The following is a 22,275-nucleotide window of genomic DNA, read 5'->3' as shown; positions in this document are numbered from 1 at the left end:
AGAATGTGATAACATTATCCTTCCTATCAAAATGCACCAGATAATAAGAACAATGATGTTTTATTGATAAAAAGCTTCAAAACACTCGTCTTTATTCTATCGTTAGCGGGAACCACATACCTTAAGTACCAAACCAAAAACACCAAAACATATACCAAAGTGATAATGACATTTTGATGACTAATCCATCACTAAATTAGAAATTTGAGCATTATTTCCTTTTCATTTGAATTTTACCACAAAAAAATGAAAGGTGAATGATTCATTGCATGTTAGCACACGTATATCTTTGAGTCTTTCCTGCTAAAGTAATTGAATGCCATGTTTAAGATTTAGCACACGTATATTTGGAAGCTTTATCAATCAAATGAGTCCAAAGAGTAACCAGGAAGCATATACATTCAATCAAATCTTTGAGTGGTTATAGGTATTTTTGTGTTGCTCTCTCAACTTGGAGGTGTGTTCCATTTCTTCCATTGTTCTTCAAAGCGCAGATTGGTTCATATCATCGAGTCTAGAAGCAAAACTCTCAAAGCAGCCTCTCAAATCTACTCTTTCGAGTATCTCGATTTGTTTTCAACCCAGTTTATCGATCAGTATCTGACCATAGCTTGAAGCAGAACAAATGTATATAAGACTAAATTACGATTATGATTTGTCCAAGAACCATTTTTAGACCAAAAACAAACATTACACAGTCGGCTAAAGCAAACCCCATTATATATAACACTATTCTATGAGGAAAAATAAGATCACTGAGCAGACCATTTCCTGTTATTACAGTTGAAGCACCACCACCAGTCTTTAAGAAATTGGGAAGAAGATGAACACAGAGAAAGAGCAAGGAAAACTCATCTGATCTGCGAAGCTGTAGCTGAGCCCTGTTGAAAGCTGAGACAAGCTTTTTTTAAACAGCTCACTTCAAGCTTTCTTTAACGAACACGCTTTCATCGGTTAAAATGAGAGTCTCTGCCATTGAACTTTATATCAAAGTTTGTGAGCCAATCTCGTTCGGATCGCCACTGCAAGCTGTGCGACCTTGTTTGGATGGTAGATAACCGCACAGACCGCAAAACAAACAACGAATGTAGTGATTAAGAAAGCAGTTTGACGGGACCTGATTGTTTGGGCAGAGTGTATTGGTATACAGGACTTCCTCGGCCAGTCTCCTATGTCACTTACGTTCATAACAATCTCTTTCTCTAAAAGAGGATCCGTTTCTTTTCCACCAGTATCTGGTGTAGCCGCTTGTATCCTCTCCTTACAATCTAATCCTGCTTCCGGATCCTGTAAACACAAAGGGGAGGGAATGTTAGTATGCAAAACCACTTAAAAGAGTAAGATTTTGCGCAGAATCCATTAACGTATCTTCATAAAGATATCACGAAGCACACAACTACCTATCAGTACTGGAGCAAGAATCCAAATGTGTAAGACAAGTGAAGATTGTGTGCCAAGTCCAGTTTATATCAAATAAGGGAAATAAGATGTTAGTGAGAAAACCTGATTGAAGTTTAATGTTCTTGATGGTTTGTCTTTATGAAAACTGCTCTCACAACAGCACGCTGATGTAACTGGATTCACCTTTGAATCTTCATCGCTCTGCTGCTTTCTGGCTAGATTCATATTCTCATGTAGAAGCCTCACGTCGCAGTCACATTTACTGTGAATGAGACTGCCTGGATCCATTTTCTCCACCAAAGTTTCCAGATTGTGCAGTATGTTTCCTAAGATTGAGGGCGAGTTACTACTTTGTTTCAAATAATTCAACACTCGGTTGTATCGTTTTATCTGACATCGGTTCACGGTTAGTTCAGTGCATTCTGCTGAGGGCACCTTCACTGACCATGCAATATCTAACAAGAGGCCAGTAAAGGTGCTTTGCCTCTCTTTGAAATCCCTGCAACGGCAAGTCAAAGAACAATAGCATGCGGTAACGTCCTGTTCCTCTGGAAAGAGTGTAGCATTGAACTTCTGCTCTATTAATTTCATTTCAGAACAGATAGCTTTATCTCCAATTATTAGAGGTATGAAATTTGATAGGCCAGATTCATTTTCAACCTACAAATGGATTAGAGGAGAACCATATTATTCGTAGAAACAGAGTTGCTTGTAAAAAATGTATATTTTCAACAAATGGGTACCTCGACAAATGCAGGGCCAAAGAGATTAGGGTCAGAATTCACAATAATTATCCTGTACAGTTTGTTGTTACAAGAACGCTTCCCATCCTGGTCCGGTGCAGGTACAACAGAATAGTTATGTGGTAAGTACTTCCCAGAAAAAGACACAAGAAACCTGCAGTGAAACCATTATCATGTTATTCTTTCCTATCCAGGTCATCTCAGTGGTCACAAGCCCAAGAAACCTAACCAACACATGACGAGTTCTTGAAATATAGTTCCATCATATAATAACTGACAGACTAAAACATGCCAGAGAAGCACGAAGCATAGATCAAAACAAGGGCTGATACCCATACCGGCATTTGGGTTGCACAAGGTTAAGTCCACAAACAATGAGTTCCATTGGTTTTCCAGCTTCAAAACATGTTGGATACACAAACTGAAGTTTCGGTGACTCTAATTTTACATCAACTCTTTTTAAAGTTGTTCCACCTGTCAAAACCAAAACATATAAGAATAAACTTACACTAATAATGTCCGACTCACCAGATTATGCGTATTTTGTATGATAGGGAATAAGAAAAACAGAGGAAAAAAAGTAAAGCACATCATCTTGCCTTTCAAAAGACGGAATATCATGTTATTCAAATATACAGTCATCGAGCCTCTTCCAAATAGCATCTTTCCAGGTTTAAGAATAAATTCATCAAGATATGCCACAGGATCTTTAGACAACTGCTCAAAGGAACAAATAGGAAACGATTATTACAGTGAAAATTCAAAGAGAGGACTCGCAGGGAAGAGATATTAAGCTGATATTTTCTCCCACTAGGATACAAGCTTCCAGATAATGCACAATTTGCAGAAACAAAAGGACTCCAGGACACACAAACCGGTAAGAACTTAAATGTGTATATAGTAATTAAGAGGGAAAATGGGCATAGAAACTAGAGCACCATTATAAAATAGGTGAAAAGAAACGATTTTTATATTGTTTTATTGCATCAAGAACATGAAAACGATAAGTAAAAGATAATAGAATGTACCTTCGCCCACATAATCTCTGGCATTGCGATAAAGACAGTCAAAATTGTACATCCTGGACGGATATAGCCCTCCAGCTCAACAGGCATGGTGGCCAACCATTGGAATATCTGCAAATTCAATTGATCACACGAAAATTAGTTCTCTAAGATGTCGAAAAGGGTAAACATAGTCTCTGAAGACTAAACTGTAATGCAAAATTCTTGGGTATACTTGATGACGTAGTCTCCGTGGGAACTCTGCTGGATTCCAATCGTATAGCTTAAAAGAGATCCGTCCTGTAGGGCACTGCAACGAAATGGACAAAAGTTAGTTCATAAAGCACACAGAAGTTTTTGATGTAAGAATGGCTGAAGAGAAACCCACCACAGTTGAGTAAGTACTTTTGTTGTCACCACAGGAAGGTGAAGGTTCAAACTTTGTGTCATTCATTCCTTCATCTGGTTGAGCTTCACCCGAAGCTGTAACAGGGACAAAGTTGTCTGCGTCGATGCTATGGGGAAAGGGTACAGAACCCTGAGTGGGAATATTCCGATCTTCAGAAATCAATGAAGCCTCTTGTTCCACTCTCTGGTCACTGGAGCATGTATTATCTGCTTGAAGTTAATAACATATTTAATAGGATTCAGCTTAAAATTCCAAGAGAACTCAAGCATTAACAAAGAAATCACATGAAGATATGATTTGTGCTGTTCAGGTATACCTTTGCCATCATCAACATCAATTACGCTGTTATCATTCTGTGATAACACTTGCTGTTGTTTTGAAGCAACTCCTCCTTTATCTACAGGTTTCCTTTTGCGCCTGTTATTGTGACGCTCTAGCTTTCTCCTACAGCTGCGTTTTCCCTCATCAAAGTCCGGGAGCACATGGAACCTGCCATACAGTTTACTCACTATAAGCATGGAATGATATATTTCCCGCTAATAATATTGACTACTGAACCGGTTCAGCTCAGCTTAGTGCAAAACAAAGAGACTTGGATATATATTTGAAATCTGTGGAATCATTCAAACAGATCAACAGTCTCTCCCCAAGTTATCTAATGGGAAATTGCCCCCTATATACATAAAAAAAAACACAAATTCACTATCTAACCAAAAACACCCCCTCTCTCCTCATTTCTCTTCCTACCTCTCTCTAACATCTCACTAAAAAACTAATTACCTTTTTTGTTATTTGGCAAATAAGCCTTTATCTAATATCTCTTTTTTTTTTTAATACCAAGAGGTTAGGGGTCGAAACCACATGTAATATTAGTTTCGTCCCAGCGGTCACTTGAACCAGAGACTTCTACCACAATGGCTATGATAGATTACCTAAAGATAGATTCATAATCCAATCAAACAGACAAGACAACAGGAATCAATCAAGATCTTGAACACTCCGTGTTGATAATCAACTCTACTATTGTATGTATCTGTTAAGCCATAAAGCATAGGATCAAATCTCAAAGCTTCAAAAAAAAAAGCAATAAAAGGAACATACTTTCCACACTGTTGACAGTATCTCTTATCCACTCCCTCAAGCACAACGGAGCTAGCGTTAGCACACGTGAGGCAAACCCTATGCCTTCTATGATACCCTTTGAGCTCGCTTATATCCACTTCACAACCCGGGACCTGACACCTAACCACGCCCGACCCGCCTCGAACCCGCTTCTTCTTCGGCAGCTCAGCCTCCTCCAGCTTCTGATCGAGCTCCGGACACGAGCACGGGACCATCCCTTGCACGAAATTGGAACAGAGCAGCCTCGGGTCACGCTTCCTGACCCGATCCGAGCCCGAGCCCGATTCATCTGGAGAAGGATAGGATTCAGATTGCGTCGTAATCATCGCCGGAGGAAGGGGAGAGAAGAGTAGTTGGTCGTCGTCTACGGCGAAGTCAAGGAGATCTCCCCAATCCCACGTGGCGGAGGATGGATCGTCGTCGAGCAATGCCGGCGGTTGGATATCCATCTCCGGCGGTGATGGCGGTTGCGACATAGAAGATTGTATATCTGATGCTGCGTCTTCGAATCGTTTAAGGACCCATCGGTTGTTGAGGAAGTTGGTGATTTTGGTTGAAGGTTTTGGGTTAAATTGCAAACTAGTCCTTAAAATCTGGGAAAAGGCGTTTCTAAGGCAAAATCAACTACTACTCTACATTTTTTTTATGAACGTGAACTCGTTGAATTTATACACAATCATGATTAGTTTCAATCGTTCTGTAATAATTTATTCACATTATTTTCCTTTTTTTTTGCTTCTTAAATTTTGATATAATTTACAAAAACTGAGTTTTTTTATTTAATATAAGGCAAAATAAAATCATTTGTCTACACTAGTGTGCAGTTTTTTTATGAACATGAACTTGTTGAACTAATAAACGCAACCATGATTAGTTTTAATCGTGCTGTAATAGTTTATTCACATATTATTCCCCTTTTTTGGTGCTTAACTTTTGACATATTCTTTGTGACACAATAGTATATGACTGTGATTAACTTTAACCTACTTTTTAAAAGCTAAAATGAGGTTAAAATTTTATATGTCTGTCTGACTGGTGTTTTTATATTATGCCCCCCCCCCCCCCCCCCCCAATTATATCACATTTTTCAGTGACACAATTCCGCTAAAATATATTTTTGTCAAAAAAATTCACAATTGGTAAGATATGTAATTTTGAAGGTATATAGGATTCGATAGGGTAATTTTTAGTTAATTATTTAATTTTATGATTTCAGTGGTACTTATCTAGAAAGGGCATGGATCATTAGTGACACAAAACCATATACTATCATTATTTTTTTTGTCAAAATTGAAGAATACCGTTTTCATACAAATTAGTAAATCGTTGTAGTTGTGTCCCAAACCAAATGCAAAAACATGTTGAAAACAAAATAATTATATTAATTAAAATAAGTTAAAATAAGATTAGTGAAAACAAGTTTAAAAGGTTTTATAAACTTGATTGAGGGTAAGGATTCTGTGAGACGGATGTTAACTTAGGGTAAAATAATCCAGTCCAGCCCGGTCCAACCTACAAATAAACCAATCTAGTTTATACACAATCTGTAAAAACCCAGAAAAATCAAGGTTGAAATCCAAACCAAGAAAATAACCCAATAACCTAATAAGGTATAGGTTTATCCATGGGTACCCAAACTATTATCTTATTTATTCTGAAGATCATGTAAAATATTAATATCATTAATATGAGCTTTAATATATAAACAAGATTTTGCAATTTTATAGAAAACTTGTTTTAGCGCAAAAACTCGTTTACGATTTTGGCGGAAAAACTCGCTTTTTCGGGAAAAAAATATTTTGCAATTTTAACCGGAAAACTCATTTTGCGGTTTTAGCAGTAAACATCGTTTTGACAGGAAAAATCATTTATGGTTTTAAAGAGAAAACTTGTTAAGTTGTTTTTGTGGTTTTAGCGGAAAATTTTCTTTTTGCGGTTTTTGGTCGGTAATTTTTTTTTTGTGGTTTTGGTTGGAAAACTCGATTTTTGCGGTTTGCGGGAAAAATAATCTTTCTGGTTTTGGCGGAAAAAACTCGTTTTTGCAGTTTTGGCGGGAAAACTCGGTTTTCCAGTTTTGGCGGAAAAACTCGGTTTAGCGGTTTTGGCGGAAAAACTCGGTTTAGCGGTTTTGGCGGGAAAACTCGGTTTTTCGGTTTTGGCGGAAAAACTCGATTTTTCGGTTTTGGCGGGAAAACTCGGTTTTGCGGTTTTTGCGGGAAAATTCGGTTTTGCGGTTTTGTCGGAAAAACTCGGTTTTGGCGGAAAACTTGGTTTTATGGTTTTGGCGGAAAAACTCGGTTTTGTGGTTTTGGCAGAAAAACTCGATTTTTTGGTTTCGGCGGGAAAACTCGTTTTTGGTTTCTGTGAGAAAATTTATTTTACGGTTTTGGCAGAAAAATTCATTTTTTGGTTCTGACGAAAAAAAACGTTTTTGCATATTTTTATATAATTTAATTAAAATGGTGAAAATCTATATATATAATTGAAAAATCATAGGTACACCTAGGCCTGGGCATTTCGGGTATCGGTTCGGTTCGGTTCGGGTATTTCGGGTTTCGGGTAGTTCGGATAGGGGTTAGAGGATTCATTTAGTACTTGACCTATTTTCGGTTCGGTTCGGTTCAGATAGTTTCGGGTTCGGTTCGGTTCGGATAGTAAATGTAGGAACCGGAAAATATCCGAAAAAAGTTCGGTTCTCATTTGGATCCGGTTCGGGTTCGGATAGTTCGGGTAGTTCGGATAATTTGGATAAAATATCGGTTATTTAGGGTAAAATATCAAATAATTAAGATGATTTACATAAAAATTTTGGATATTTTGGATTACTTTGGATATTTCGGATAAAACTATCCGGATACTTTCGGATACTTTCGGGTAGTTTGGATACTTTATAATAATTTAGTTATCATCAAGGATTTTCAGATACTTTTAATAGAATTTTAAATTTAAAATATATATTTAATGATGTTATATGTATATATAATTAATATTTTTATATATTCGGGTACCCGTTCGGTTCTCGGTTCGGTTCCGGTTCGGTTCGGTTATTTCGGATATAAAAATATAGGAACCGTTCGGGTATTTGAGGGTATTAGTCCGGTTCCGGTTTCGGGTATTTCGGTTCGGTTCCGGTTCGGTTCTTCGGTTCCGGTTATTTTGCCCAGGCCTAGGTACACCGTTGTTCTTTTGTATTTACCCAACATAAATATGTGTTTTAAAATTAATATCCATGGCTGACCTAATTAATCTTGTTAACATCCCTAGAGCCAGGTAGGAGTGTTGGGGCGTGACAAGCACGCGTTACATTAGTTTAAAAAAACTTAAAGAGAGAAGTCGAGTGCAAGCTACGCGAGTTTGAGGAAACCGATGGTTCATCAGTCGTTATCGAAAACGACGTCGGAGCAGTGTTATTTGGGACGTGAGCTCTCTTTTTTTCTCTTTCTTCTCCAAGAATAATGGTAGAACTTGGCTTGGTTCCAAGTCAAACACCATAGGAATGTCGACACGTACCTCCACTTATTAATAACTACTGTATAGCAATAATACATGTCTAGTGATTGGGTGGGTGTGGTACGAGAATATGTGCTGAAAAATTGAGAGATTAGCTCAGTTCTTGATAGGGCCAGTCCGGGCCCAAGAGAAAATGACGACATTAGTCCTGGGCATTCGGATTCTCGGTTCAGGTCGGGTCGGGTTATTCGGTTTTCGGGTTATTTGGGTTAGACCAAATGTAATCCGATTAAGAACCGACTGAATTTTGGATCGGATCGGTTCGGTTAATTTCGGATCCGGTTCAGTTTTTATTTTTTTTCAGAATCCGAAACAGAACCGAATTAAGAACGGTTCGGTTTTTAACCCGAAAAATCGGGTTCTGTTCGGATTTTAACCCGAAAAAACCAAAATTATAACAAGAAATATAAATTCAAGCGTTTAAAACAAACCCAAACATCCTTAAAACAGAAACAACATCTTGAAATCATTCTTGAAACAGAAAAAAACATCCTAAAATCATTCTTGAAACAGAAACAAATCCTCAAAACAGAAACAAATGAGATAATCCACCATGTTCTTCTTTCCAATTCCAAGCATCAACGTCAAAGATAACCTGCAAAAGAAAGTAAATGATTAGGACATGATCTCGTCAAGAAGCATTGCAAACATGATTCAAATAGCAAAATTATTTACATGATATATTTTCAGCCTAATAAATAACTAAATAAGAACATGTACCATGTTTAGAACATGATTTGCATGAAACATTCTTAGTCTCAGGTTTGGAAGTGCAGCTGAGGCTCGAACTCTAGGTAAAATGAAAAAGAGAAGATTAAAAGCTGAATTGAAAAGTGCTCAAAATGAAAAAGAGAAGATTAAGAACGTACCTTTTTGAAGTTCATCTTGTAATTCAATTTCAGCAACCAGTTGCTGATGAGACACCACAGTTTTTTCATTGATCCGAATCTCACACGTAAGCCATTGTTCTGTGCACATGAGGACCTCAATCATGTAGTGGGTCAAGCAACTTCTGGATGGATCAAGGATTCGATTACTAGTGCTGAAGGCATACTCTGATGCAACTGAAGAGACTTGCATAGCTAGAACATCTTTAGCTATGGCAGCTAAGATCGGGTACTTTGAACTGTTGTTCCTCCACCAACCTAAAACATCAAACGGAATTCCTAGAGGATTGGGTTTAGGATTTTCTACCTTCTCCTTCAAGTACAGCTCCAACTCAGTGCTTGAATCCTGAAATCCCAACTCGTTCACCATCTCCTTGTACAGAGAATCCATCCTTTCATATCCATACTCATTTTCGAAAGAATCAGTCGTAACCCCATCTTGTGACTCTTGACCACTATGACTCTGAGACTGAGACAATGAACCAAATATCGGAGCTGTATTTGATGCTCACTCATCAAAGAGTCTTTCCATAACATCAATGACTGAGTCGTTGAGCACCTTACTCTGTGGACTATCTTTCCCATAAAGCTTTTCAAAGCAAAGACCAGCAAATTTCATCTTGTTCCTCGGGTCAAAGACACTTGCAACAATCAACAGCCTATTAATGTCTTTGAGACCATCCCAATACTTATTAAACTTTGCTCTCATAACCAAAGCCTTTGTCCTAAGCTTCTCATCCGTACTAGTACCCAATGTAATCGGATTCCATTCTATGGTAACAATCTCATTGTAGCACTTATAGGAACTAGGCGGGTTAGAAGCAGAGACAACTAAAGTAGAGTTATAGAATATTACCAGGAACTTCACCAAGATTTCCACTTTATCCCAATCCTCTGAAGTCGGTGGTCCAACTCTCTTCTTGCCATCCACAATCTCTTGAAAGTGATCATTGTACAGCTTGTCCTCAACTTCCATTCTATCAAACGCTGCCCTAAACTTCAAAGCTCTTGATAACATAAGATAGGTTGAATTCCATCGTGTCTTGCAATCCAAAGACAAGCTACCTCTTGTCATCCTTGCTGACTCAACCTTCTGATCAAATGCATCAACTCTCTTAGAAAAAGCTCTGATATACTGTATGGCATTCCTAATTGCACACACACTCGCATCCACCTCTAGCAAACCATCTCGCACAACCAGGTTAATGATGTGAGCAGAACAACGTAAATGCAGACACTCACCTCCCAATACTAAGAACTCAGGTCCTAAAGCGTTGAATGCATCCCTAAACAGCTTCAGAGCATTAGTGTTCGCAGTGGCATTGTCTACTGTTATAGTAAACACCTTCGTTATCTCTCATTCAGCCATACACTCAATCAAGACAGAACATATTGTTGCCCCTTTATGATCCGCTACATGCTTAAAACCAATGATGAATTTCCTAAGCTTCTAGCTCGCATCAATGAAATGTGCTGTGATGACCATGTAGCTAGCTGATGTACTAGGTGCAACCCAAATGTCTGTTGTTAAAGAAACCCTTTGCTTGTTGCCACTGATCAGCTGCATCAAAGCTGATTTCCTCCTTGCATACAATTCTACAATGTCCCTTGTTGCTGTTCTGCGTGAATGTGGCTTAGGTAGGTTAACCTTGTTGCAGAAGTGCCTCCATCCTAAACCATCAACAAATGATAGTGGCAACTCAGCTATGGCGAGCATCTCGTTAGTAGCCTCCCTTACAACTTCGTTAGAAACCCTTGCAAGCTTCAACTGACCACCATCATCTTCACTTTCGGCATTAAGTGTATGCTGAGTCTGAGTCTGGGTTTGTAACCATGCCTGGTGTTCTTTGTAGATTCCAAGATGTTTCTTCAGACAGGTAGTGCCATTGGACGTTGCACAACACATAACTCTACCACAGTAGTTGCAGGTGCATTTGTTCTTATTCTCCTTAAATCTTGTGTAATGATTCCAAACTTTTGACCTTGTACTTGTATTCTTCTTCTTCTTCTGACTTGTAGCTGACTTGTTCTTCCTTTTGTTTCTATTTGCGGTAGTAGGAGGTGTCAAAAACTCCTCTTCGTTTTCCTAAGTTTCATCATCTTCTGAATCATCTTTGTTAACTTCATTTCGAGGTGAGGAAGAATCCATCTGCAAAAGCAAAACTAAACCAAGATTAGCACAAAGACAAAATCTTAAGTTCAAAGACACATAACTATAGCTTTATCTAAGACTAAGACTATGTATTAGACAGATTACAGAAAAGAAATTAGAGAAGCTAGAACTTCAGTTATATGATTCATTTTTCATACCTTCGATTGATTCCTTGAAGAAGCTGAGAGAGGATATGCTTGAGTCTGAGAGGGAGATGAACTTCCTCTATAAAATAGTGAAACAGAAGCGACAACATCTTTAATGGATTCCAGTTTTCCAATTAAATCCTCCACGCCTTCACTAATCGAGAGCATTCGAAATCGCAATCGTCGTCTAGGGGAGAACTTTAGGGTTTCTTTTTGTTGAGACTTAAGAGAGAGATGAGAAAACTTCGAGTACTGAGACTCCGAGAGACATGCGGACACGGGACATTAATGATGCTTTGTTCTATAGGGTTTTCGGGTAAACCGAACGGGTCCGGGTTTTTACCCGATCCGAACCGTAATCCGAATCTCATAAGAATAGAAACCGAACGGATTATTACACGAAACCGAAACCGATCTGAGTCGGGTTTTTCGGGTCGGGTCGGATCGGGTTTTCCGGATCCGGTTTATATGCCCAGGACTAGACGACATCATGAATAAGGGCCACTCTCTGTAACAAGTTAATCTTGTTTACCTCATGCTGGACGTGTGCAACGATAATCCATCAATCTATATTTTCGAAGTTATTTTCAAAACTCAAAGGTCACTATGGTTTTGATAGATTCTACAAAGATGGACTCATATATATAAGACCTATTTCTTTGCAGCTCTCTTGTTTTGAGGACACTAGTATTAAGATCACACCTTGTTTTTTTGACAATTAACACATATTATCATCATACTAAAATTAATTAGATCACACCTTGTCATATTTAACTAAATTAACTTGGATATGAACCAGTCACATGATAAGATCTTGTGCTAGGAGTTTAATTAATATTTAGTTTCAGAAATTGAAAATTATATAAACGAATGATATCACGCTGATAAACACAAAATAATAATATAAAGCTGTATATTAGTATCTAGGATTAATCTTGGATTACAAGGCACATCTCCTGTTGCTTTGTCGGATAATTGAGGCTAACAATAAGCAACAGTGATTACAATAATCTTTTCTTTTTTTCACCCTGTGCACGTACCAATGCATCACAGATTCTGAGGTTTTACTAATGACGACAAGACCAAACACCATTTTGTGAGCAAAGGTTTGGATTCAGACAAAATCTGGTGAACGCGTTTGTTTTTTCTGCTTGGTTATGAAGTGGGTATGCCAGGAACTTCAGGAACCGCAGGTTTAGGCTGCTTGATCTTCTCCACTAGCACCGCTTGAGTCGTGAGAACAATACCGGCAACAGAAACCGCGTTTTGAAGAGCGAATCTTGAAACCTTGCAAGGATCTGCAATTCCAGCGTTAATAAGATCCTCATATCTCCCAGACATTGCGTTGTAACCGCTTCTCCACTCGAGTTCTCTCGTTTTCTCTACCACAACTGATCCATCAACACCAGCGTTGGTTGCTATGACCATTGCAGGTGCCGTGAGCGCCTGCAAAAACACACACACAGAGTGATTATAACTTCTGAAGGGTCTTTCGGGAAGGTTAAAAAAAAACAGGTTTCATACCGTTGCTACTATATCTGCACCTATTTGTTCGAATAAATCTTCCATTAGATTCTTCTTGATTCTAGGGATCTCATCTAAAAGATGGATATACGTCGCACCACCACCAGGTACTATACCTTCTCTCATGGCTGCAAACGTAGCGTTCTTCGCGTCTTCTATTCTAAGTTTCCTGTCCTCAAGTTCTGTTTCAGTGTGACCTCCCACCTGAATCAACACCAAGTTAAGCTGATGCTTTTAAAGAGGCCTAAAAAAAAGAAATATCACGTTGTGTCTGCATATTATAAGCAAAGAAGGGTTATTGTAAAACCGGACCTTTATTACAGCCACACCTCCGGAGAGCTTAGCTATTCTCTCTGCAATTTTTCCTGTCATATATGAATTATCTGTCTCAGCTAGATCCTTCTTCATCTGAGCGATTCTCGCCCGAATCTCCGGTTTAGTTGAAGGGTCTGCGACTATAGTTGTTGAGTTAGCCGTGACTGTTACTTTCCTAGCAACACCCAGCTGATCTGAAGTTGCGCCCATTAGACTCATGCCTAGATCTCCGGCAAGATAATCAGCTCCTGTTTTACATCATTTCTCATGTTAGAATCTGAACATTGAAAGTACAAATGAGCGAGAGGAATAAACCTGTCATGAGTGCAATGTCTTGTAGCAAAGCCTTTTTCCCATCCAACATTCCAGGACATTTAACAACAGCAACGTTGATCAGACCTTGCTTCTTATTCACCACCAGTATCTCGAGCACTTCCGCAGAGATATCTTCTGCGATTATAAGAAGCGGAACACTGAGTTGCGAAGTCTTCTCCAGTAAAGGAACTAGTTCTTTGGCTGAAGTGATTTTCTGATCCGTCACAAGGATTTTAGCTTTATCGAATTCCACTGTAGATTTCTCCTGGTTTGTGATGAAATGAGGCGACATGTAGCCCTTGTCAAACTGTACAAAAGAAAACACTCCTCATTAATCGCAGAAACTCAATGTTATTGTGAAGCTTTTAAAACTAACCTTCATGCCTTCCTCGACTATAACAGACGTTTCTGAAGTGGAAGATGTTTCAATGGAGATGACGCCATCAGGGCCAATCTTCTCCACAGTTTCAGCAATCAAATCCCCCACAAATTCATCGTTGCCAGCAGAGATTGAAGCAACCGCTACAGAACACAAAAATCCCTAATAAATTATTTCAGACTATAACAAGAGGTGGATAAAAACTTAGATGTGGTAGTAACTAATAAGTAGTAAGTAACCTTTAACATCGCTCTTCCCTTTGACAGGAACACTTTTCATCTGCAACACCCTGACCAACTCTTTAACAGTCTTGTTCATCCCGTTCTTCACGGAAACAGCGTTAGCCCCAAAAGCAATAGCCAAAGAGCCAGCTTTGATCATCTCTCTAGCCAAAATGATTGCAGTGGTCGTCCCATCACCCGCTGATTCGTTCATTTTAATCGCAACCTACAAAAACATAGAGGCTAACCAGTCTCAGTGTAATCATTCTTATGCATCTTCCAAGCTCGAAACTAACAAAGAGAAGGTAATCATTAATCCACCATGAATGTATATAACCTCTTGGATAAGTGTTGCCCCAGCGTTCTCGATCGTGTCAGGTAGCTCAATGGATTTAGCAATGGTGACACCGTCGTTAATCACTTTGATTGTATCTGATTCAGCCAACACTACATTACGCCCTGCGTTTCAAAAAAAAAAAAATTTCATTATCAGTTAAAGACGTCTCTAAGCAGGCTTGATAACCTCATAATCCAATTCAAATTCAACTTAAACCAATTCAAAATTCCGGTTTAACCAACTTCAGGAAGATAATTTCAAATCTCAAACCTCGATTTTATCTGTTTGCTATGTTCTTAGAGGGGTAAGAATCGCAGAGAATCATGTCTCACCTCTAGGGCCCAAGGTGACGGAAACGGCATCAGCTAGTTTATCGATGCCGGCTTGAAGAGCTTCTCTGCTGTCTTTACCGTACAGTATCCTCTTACCTCCTGCCCTCACCACCAAGAGTTTCCTCGGCAATTGAGGTTTTTTCCCCTGAGAGAGAGAGAAGTTTATAATAAGAAGAATCTCGGGAAATAAAATGGAGTGAGAGGAAGAAGAAGAAGAAGAACTCACCGGAGAGATTGATGACGGCGAAAAGTACGACGGTGAAACGGCGAACATTTCGGGTTCTCCGGTTTATATGGTAAAGAAGAGAGGGAGGGAGGTTTTGCCCAGGGTTTTAATTGATGTTTCTGTAGAGGTGAGCGAGTTTTGGAAGTTTGATGACCCGGACGAGTCAAGGGACGAGTCAACTACTTTTCTGTTTAAAGTAGGCATGGCATTCGGGGTCCCAATCGGGTTTCGGTTTTATCCAATCGGGTTTTGATTTTTCGGGTTTATCAAAATCAGCTCCATTCGGATTATATGAAAGTTCGGTTCGGGGCCGGTTTGGGTTCTATCGGGTTCGGGTCGGGGTTAGTAAATCTTCAAAGAACCGGTACAACCCAATATACTTTCGGGTTCGGGTCCCAATCGGTTTTTCGGTTTTAAAGTACCTGATTTTTACCTATTTTATAACCAAAACATGAGTAAAATCGGTTCTTCAGTTTTAAAATACCTGATTTGTACCTATTTTGTAACCAAAACTTAAGTAAAATCGATTCAAAAAATAAGCAACATCAACCGTGATCATTCAAAATCAAACGAAAAGTAAACATATTTACTGATAAAAAGAAAACCAAATAAATAAAAACATAAAACGAAAACCAAGTTCTCATGAAATGAGAAACATTGTTTAACGAAAACAAAATCTAAATCTAAATACTTCAAGATTCAACGGCTATCTTCAACCTTCATGTAATAGATAAGTATTTTAGATTTTCAATATTTCTTAGTGTATTTTGGATACATATTAGGAATTGAGATCATGTTTGGTACAAGATCTTTTCGAGGTTTTGAATGTTTCGGGTTCTATCGGATATCCATTTAGATTCGGGTTCGGTTCGGATAATACCCATAACCCGAAATACCACAAAACAAGATCCATTCGGTATTTACGTCGGGTTCGGATTTATTTTTATCGGATCGGATTCGGTTCGGATTTTCGGGTTCGGTTTATTTGCCTAGCCCTAGTTTAAAGTCTCTTGTGGGCTTGTTTGCTTCTACTTTTAAAAGTCTAATAATGTATATTAAGCCCATATAATCTATCGGCCCATATAATGATAACCGTAGCCTCTGGAGCCTGGATAAAACTGAGTGATGAAACATCAGACAGTGAAAACGGAGTCATTTGGCCGTCTCTGAGTGGAAAAAATGGGATGACAAGAACAAGAGGTGAGAGGGTAAAGCTCATTCAAAAAAAAAATGAACGTTTCACTTTATTAGAAGAATACAAATTAAAAGATGACAGTAACTTGTGATTCTCATTTGAGGGGGCACACTTTCTCGAAGGCTTCTTGCTCTTTCCTACAGAGATCAAACTCGTTTGTGTAGTAATACATACACCCAACGTAGTCATCCATCTCCTTTTGGCATTTCTGGTGAAGATCCTTCAGCCTGCAACAATTATCAGTCCGTCAACAAAACTTATGCTTTATAAATGTATAAATGTGGACCTGACCGCCAGCATTTATCTACGGCCAGAATGATGCAGAAACACGATATAATGAATCACAGTATGGCTGATAGGTTCAATGTCTTGTTGATTGATCTTCTTTCAACAACATCAAAACTAAGTCTTATACCAACATTAAAATGGTATCATCTGGTTTCTTAGTTAAGGAAAAAAACAATGAGAAGTTGTGAGCAGAAAAGCATGGTATGAATCAGTCTATACTATTTGAACAGATGGTTATACTTTATTACTTGGCGTGAGCCAAATTCAAAGGTATCATAATGCTGAAAATGGTTAGCAAAGGTATAGCTCTTTTTAGACGCTAAACAACATTTTTACTAGTTAATTTATCATGTTCAACACTACCTTGGGCCTCTATGAAAGAAGATTTGATATCTTATCTAGGCGAACCTTTAACTACATTTTCTTCTGTAGTTTCTTATGATCTCATGGCACACATTGGCACGGCTATATTCATATACTTTCGGTCAGTTGATATTCATCACTAACGTCATCCAAAGGCATCATCCTAAACGCATACTAAGCTTTCAAAGAGATTTTGAAGATACGTACAAGCCAAGGACACAGCGAGTGACGTCACGACCCTTGTCGAGACATTTCTCAGGGTTTGGATCGTTCTTCTTGCATTTGAGAAACGCAACGTTCTCCGGCATACATCTTAGACCTATGTGCTTCGCCGACGCAGTCAATACCGCAGAAGTAGGGATCGGGTTCCCCGTCGCGTCCACAGCACTCGACATAGCTCACAAACTCGATATCCCTGAGTCGAAACAGAGAAGATAAAGTCAAATGTTAAATCCAATGTAATCGCAAACAGGAACAGTAAGCAAAAGGAAAAATCAAAAACTCAAAGAAGCTACACCACAACCAAGTCAGGAGAAGACAACGAACAATCGTCACCGTACCTTTTCAACGGATCGATTTGGATCTTCTTCTCCGCTGAACAGAGAGAGAGAGAGAGAGAACAGCCACCAGGTGAGAGCTGCTGGAGAAGATGGGCCACACTGGGCCTAATAATATTTAAATGGGCTGAATAACTTTATAAAGCCTTTTTGTTTTATTATCATCTGTTTCGTAGCTTCTTCTTCTCACTCCCGATTCCTCTCAGCCGTCGTATCGCCGCCGTCTCGTAACCGTCTGTCATAGGTAAGTTTCTACTGCTCCACCTCTGTGTTTGATAATTTGTTGTTGCTATCTTTGAAATCTCCTGCTCAATTTTATTGATCTGCTTCGAAAATCTATGAAAATGTATGGATAGTTTAGTAAAAGGTTCGTGATTGTACTCTGCTCTTTAGATTTCTAGGTCGCATGATGATGCAAATATTGAATTGAGATTTGTTGAGCTTTTAGTGATGTTTCTGTGGTTAAGTGTGTATTGAAGTGAGAAAATGGGGGACAAGAGGAAGAAGACGTTCATGTTCATCCGTCTGGTCTCAGCTGCTGGAACTGGGTTCTTCTATGTGAAGAGGAAGAGTAGCAAGGGTCTTCTTGAGAAGCTTGAGTTCCGCAAGTACGATCCTCGTGTCAACCGCCATGTCCTCTTCACTGAGCAGAAGATGAAGTGATTCAAAACTCGCTTCTTGTTTCTTTCTGTTGTGTGTGTTTCATTGCTTTCGAAGAGCCCCATAATAAATCTCTCTGAGTAGTTTACACTTATCAATCAAATAAGTTCTCAAGCTAACTTGGGGTTTAGACTCTGCAAGTTCCAGTTTTGAGGATGCATAAAGATAGTGTGTCTCTTTGATGGTGTCTACCTTTGATCGTAGTTTACATTTACATTACTCAGGGTCTACAAAACCTAGAGCACCTTGGAGATTCTCCGAGATGATTCAGGAGACTAGGCTCAGTGTTTTTTTTTTTAAGACAAAACTGATTCAAACATAGAATAATCTTCTTGAGTGTTGTTGAGTTCACTAGAAAATATCTAAACAAGTTCCAGTTCGGGTTGCTTTATCTCCAGGGCGGTACAGTCAAGAGTCAACTTCTCCCCTCTGTTACCAGAAAATCATGAACCAATACCTGCCAATCTGTGTTGAAAATACAAAGTTGTAGGCAAATCTTCACCAAGGTGAGGTGTTTTAGGTTCGAGTATGTCTCAAGATTGACTGGCAAGTGGCAACATCTCTGGATAGGAGTTGGAGAACATAGAAGCACACAGAAGAGAAGCGTATAACATTAAATCAAAAAAACTCTAAGAAGGGGAAAATTTGGAGATGGTATCTTCCGTGAAACACACGCATAAGTAAAGTCCTTTCAGTCATCACTTTAGTCATTTAGCCTTTTTTTTTAATTAATTAACTACCAGAGAGAAAAAAACAAAAAGAGAGAAAAAAGGACAAGACTTTCCAACCTTTATAGATTGCGTCTCTGGCTGGCTAAGGAATCTATCTGTCGGCTTAAACAGATTGAATCACTTTGGTTCTTGAGTTTTGATCAGCTCGACGATTACGATGCAAGATTCTTCTCCTTCTTCTCGGGTAAACTCTAAATCTTGGTTACTCACTAAAAAACGATCTGGGTGTATATAAAGATTTGAATTTTATCAGGTTAAAGAAGATGTCACCAGATCTCAACCAAATAAAACCCAATCGGATGCTTCAATCCACAAACTCCCCAACCCTATGCCTATAGGAATCTTGAGGAACCTGAGTCTGAAAAGGAAAGCTTCTCTACCAAACTACGAGAAGAGATTGCTACTTAGTCCAACTGTGTCAGAAACCTCTGAAAAGCCTAATAGCTCCGTTGCTTCTTTGCCTTATTGGAAAAGATGCTTGTCACTTCCTTCTTCTGCAAATGCTGCTAATAAGTTGTCTCTGGCTACATCTACACCTCCTGTTGTGCATACTGACCAATCTACATCTAATGTAAGTAGAGAAGTTTATAGTGTGCAGAAAGATGGCTGGATCTGAGATTTCTATAAATATTTTTTAAAACAATTTGGGGGTCTATTTCTATGTAAAAGGACTTCCAAAAAATTTGGAGCCAAGATCAATGTTTTTTGGAGCTGTGCTCAGATTCAGCCCTGCTAGAAAGTTTTGATTTTTTCTTTATGTCAAGGTTAAAATGTTGGAGTTTGTTTTTTGTTGCAGAGGGATGGTGCATCAGTTTCAAGATCATTGTCCATGCCTGGGAGAAACAAAGTCATTGTACGAGCTGTCTCTTTTGACAATACAAACAAACATGTTTCCAATGAAGCAAGTGGTAGTGGTATGTACTAATTTTCATTTGTTTTTCTTTTGCTGGATTCATGGGGATGAAGAGTGTTGAATGTTGATATGAGGAATAGATTGATTCATGTGTGCCTTCTTCATTAGGAGATGAAATCACTCCGGTTACTGCGGAAGAAACTGAAGAAGAGATCCCTGAAGAAGAAGCGGTGTGCAGGATTTGTCTTGACGTCTGCGAGGAAGGCAACACGCTGAAAATGGAATGCAGCTGCAAAGGTGACCTCAGGCTCGTCCATGAGCACTGTGCCATTAAGTGGTTTAGTACAAAGGGAACCCGAATCTGCGACGTTTGCAGACAAGAAGTCAGAAACTTGCCGGTGATTCTGCTTCGTGTCCCAACAATCAATCAGCTTACCACTAGACGAGAACTCACTCAGCAGAATCCTCAGCCACAAAGCATTAGGTAATATTCAGAACTCACTCCAAAAAGGGTCTTATCCTTTTCAGAAACACTAACAGTTGATGATAAATGTTGCAGTGTGGGGCAAGAGTTTGTAGTGCTTGTACTCATCAGCACAGTCTGCTACTTCTTCTTCCTTGAACATTTACTGGTAATGCTTGTTTTCTTCAACACAGACTAACTTTTGTGGTATTTCATCATAAAGATTTTATCTTTCATTACATAATATGACATGGATTCTTCTATGTTCTGTAGATTCGTGACTTGAAATCACAGGCCATCTTTGTGGCAGCGCCATTTTCATTCACCTTAGCTCTCTTAGCCTCAACATTTGCCGTCGTCCTCGGTATAAGACTGCTCCCTTTTTTAATCCATCCTGACACAAATCATGTAAATTTGTTAACTTTTATTATCTTATCCCAAACTTGTAGCTATTAGAGAATACATGTGGACATACGCAGCTCTTGAGTTTGCACTAGTGGCCTTGCTTGTTCATCTGTTATATGTTACAGTAAGTAAATATAAGCTTTGAACTACTTAGAACATTTAATCTCAGTCATACATTGAAAACACATTCTCATGGTAAAGATCTTTTGTTTCAGTTTGGTATTCCGGTTGTCTACTCAATGCTTTTTGCGGGGATTCTTGGTTTCGGGATGGCAATGTGCTTAAACCAGCTGTACGTTTGCTATGCTTCTCGGCTTGTGCGAGTTCCACAGAACCGGAACTTAGTATAAAGAAAGTCTCTTCCCTTTTTTGTAGTTCCTTTTGTTCTCCCTTGAAAGCTCGTATATGAAAGTGTATATTGCTGGATAGAAAGATTCACCTGAAACAGTAAAAGATCTGTAGATGTATATGGGTTCTTTGTACGAAGCAATATGAGTTTTGTGGGACTACAATGAAAAAGTGTGAAGATACATCAACTGAAAGAGCTGTTATGAATGAGATCAGTAACTTCTTTGTGAAATGGAGTCTCTAGGCTTAAAAGTATTTTGCAAATTTATGACATGTAGTTGTTATCTTTTTATTCAGACTTCGTTAAAAAGTAACGTCCTTTATGGACAGTGTAAAAAGGGGCGTTCCGAGAATCGAACTCGGGACCTCTCGCACCCAAAGCGAGAATCATACCACTAGACCAAACGCCCTTGGTTGGTGGATTTAACATTACTTCATTTCTATACTTTAACTAACCTCAAACGGAAAACAACAAACCAAGACAGCTTCATGGTGATGCTAATATTACAAAAGTGAAAATAAAGATAAAGCAAGAAGCACAATTAAGCGAAAAGGTTCACCTAATTGATTCCACAGTCTCTGGTAAACTTGAACCGAGGGTAAAGACTTATTATCATGCAAGTTAACTTCTTAACCCAAAACAGAAAGCTACACATTGCACAAATTGCAAAGTCTATTTCTACTAACTAGGAAAGAAAAACCAAACCTCCCTACCAGAATTAGACAAATTTCCGCCCAAGTTACGGGACAATGCAGCTATATCTAGCTTAACATATAGCCCTAAGAATTTCCTTTCTTTCTCCAGTTAACCAAAATGGAGAAACTTTATGTGAGATTCCTAGCTCACATTTTAGGATCATTTTCCTCACATTGATGCTTATTTCCACTTTTTCCTTGAAGACTTAGAATGTACCGGAAGAGCACTATCGAATCACTAGGGGGGTGTATTCAACTAAGATTTTCAAGTGATTTGTATTAAAATGACAAATCCACTGTTATTCAAACACGGATTTTAAAAAACACTTTAAAATCTAGTGTTATTGAACTTGTCATTTCATAAAACACTCTGAAATCCACTGTTATTGAACAAAATTTAAGTTGAAGATTTTAGAGTATTTTAATTGTTTCTAGAGTGTTTGAGGGGAGTTCTTTAGTTATAAAAATAAAAATCCAAATCTCACTGTTTTAGATGAGATTCTAGAGTGTTTTAACAAAAATCACACCAAATTCTCTAATTCTCCTGCAATCATCTACAAACTCATTAAAAATCAAATTACTTCAAATGTCAAATTCAATACACCCCCCTAAGTATTCATTCAGATTCTTCCCCGTTTGCTTCATCAATTTAGTTACAGAAAAAGGACTTTAGAATGATGATGATTTGTTTGA

The 22,275-nt window shown here is 38.6% G+C and overlaps 5 protein-coding genes and 1 non-coding gene across 7 annotated transcripts; 2 read left to right on the top strand and 4 right to left on the bottom strand.

Annotated features, from left to right (window-relative positions):
• Positions 1–626: 626 nt before the first annotated feature.
• On the bottom strand, positions 627–5,302 carry LOC106388093 (squamosa promoter-binding-like protein 7). Its single transcript, XM_048746448.1, has 10 exons — positions 4,659–5,302; positions 3,874–4,046; positions 3,537–3,763; positions 3,384–3,458; positions 3,173–3,280; positions 2,744–2,861; positions 2,483–2,618; positions 2,145–2,298; positions 1,504–2,061; positions 627–1,287 (listed from the first exon to the last, which is right to left on the bottom strand). The coding sequence occupies exons 1-10, from the start codon at positions 5,153–5,155 to the stop codon at positions 988–990; spliced, it is 2,346 nt and encodes a 781-aa protein (XP_048602405.1). The 5' UTR covers positions 5,156–5,302; the 3' UTR covers positions 627–987.
• Positions 5,303–12,250: 6,948 nt separating this feature from the next.
• Positions 12,251–15,213, bottom strand: LOC106388092 (chaperonin 60 subunit alpha 2, chloroplastic). Its single transcript, XM_048746449.1, has 9 exons — positions 15,024–15,213; positions 14,798–14,942; positions 14,466–14,587; positions 14,147–14,354; positions 13,905–14,050; positions 13,529–13,835; positions 13,211–13,461; positions 12,899–13,102; positions 12,251–12,820 (listed from the first exon to the last, which is right to left on the bottom strand). Exons 1-9 carry the CDS (start codon positions 15,069–15,071, stop codon positions 12,530–12,532), a joined length of 1,722 nt encoding a protein of 573 aa, XP_048602406.1. The 5' UTR covers positions 15,072–15,213; the 3' UTR covers positions 12,251–12,529.
• Positions 15,214–16,224: 1,011 nt separating this feature from the next.
• LOC106388089 (NADH dehydrogenase [ubiquinone] 1 alpha subcomplex subunit 8-B) lies at positions 16,225–17,531 on the bottom strand. Of its 2 annotated transcripts, none has more exons than XM_013828076.3 (3): positions 17,430–17,531; positions 17,077–17,284; positions 16,225–16,445 (listed from the first exon to the last, which is right to left on the bottom strand). In XM_013828076.3, exons 2-3 carry the CDS (start codon positions 17,262–17,264, stop codon positions 16,313–16,315), a joined length of 321 nt encoding a protein of 106 aa, XP_013683530.1. In that variant the 5' UTR covers positions 17,265–17,284; positions 17,430–17,531; the 3' UTR covers positions 16,225–16,312. The 2 variants fall into 2 exon arrangements, with proteins under 2 accessions (XP_013683530.1, XP_048602414.1); XM_048746457.1 differs by having other exon boundaries at positions 17,077–17,289; positions 17,429–17,525.
• A 74-nt stretch (positions 17,532–17,605) lies between these two features.
• Positions 17,606–18,305, top strand: LOC106388091 (50S ribosomal protein L33-like). The gene is made up of 2 exons (XM_013828077.3): positions 17,606–17,670; positions 17,906–18,305. The coding sequence occupies exon 2, from the start codon at positions 17,913–17,915 to the stop codon at positions 18,087–18,089; it is 177 nt and encodes a 58-aa protein (XP_013683531.1). The 5' UTR covers positions 17,606–17,670; positions 17,906–17,912; the 3' UTR covers positions 18,090–18,305.
• A 495-nt stretch (positions 18,306–18,800) lies between these two features.
• BNAC02G08320D lies at positions 18,801–21,118 on the top strand. The gene is made up of 8 exons (XM_013828073.3): positions 18,801–19,001; positions 19,071–19,388; positions 19,614–19,731; positions 19,839–20,154; positions 20,230–20,302; positions 20,407–20,497; positions 20,583–20,662; positions 20,754–21,118. The coding sequence occupies exons 1-8, from the start codon at positions 18,975–18,977 to the stop codon at positions 20,886–20,888; spliced, it is 1,158 nt and encodes a 385-aa protein (XP_013683527.2). The 5' UTR covers positions 18,801–18,974; the 3' UTR covers positions 20,889–21,118.
• A 106-nt stretch (positions 21,119–21,224) lies between these two features.
• On the bottom strand, positions 21,225–21,296 carry TRNAP-UGG. The gene has a single exon. It is a non-coding gene; the product is annotated as a tRNA-Pro (tRNA).
• Between the last annotated feature and the right edge of the window lie 979 nt (positions 21,297–22,275).

This window comes from Brassica napus, chromosome C2 (assembly GCF_020379485.1).
Source record: "Brassica napus cultivar Da-Ae chromosome C2, Da-Ae, whole genome shotgun sequence".
In the NCBI taxonomy this organism is placed as follows: Eukaryota; Viridiplantae; Streptophyta; class Magnoliopsida; order Brassicales; family Brassicaceae; genus Brassica; species Brassica napus.
The sequence above is the reverse complement of the archived record's forward strand: the minus strand, read 5'-3'. Positions and strand labels throughout refer to the sequence as shown.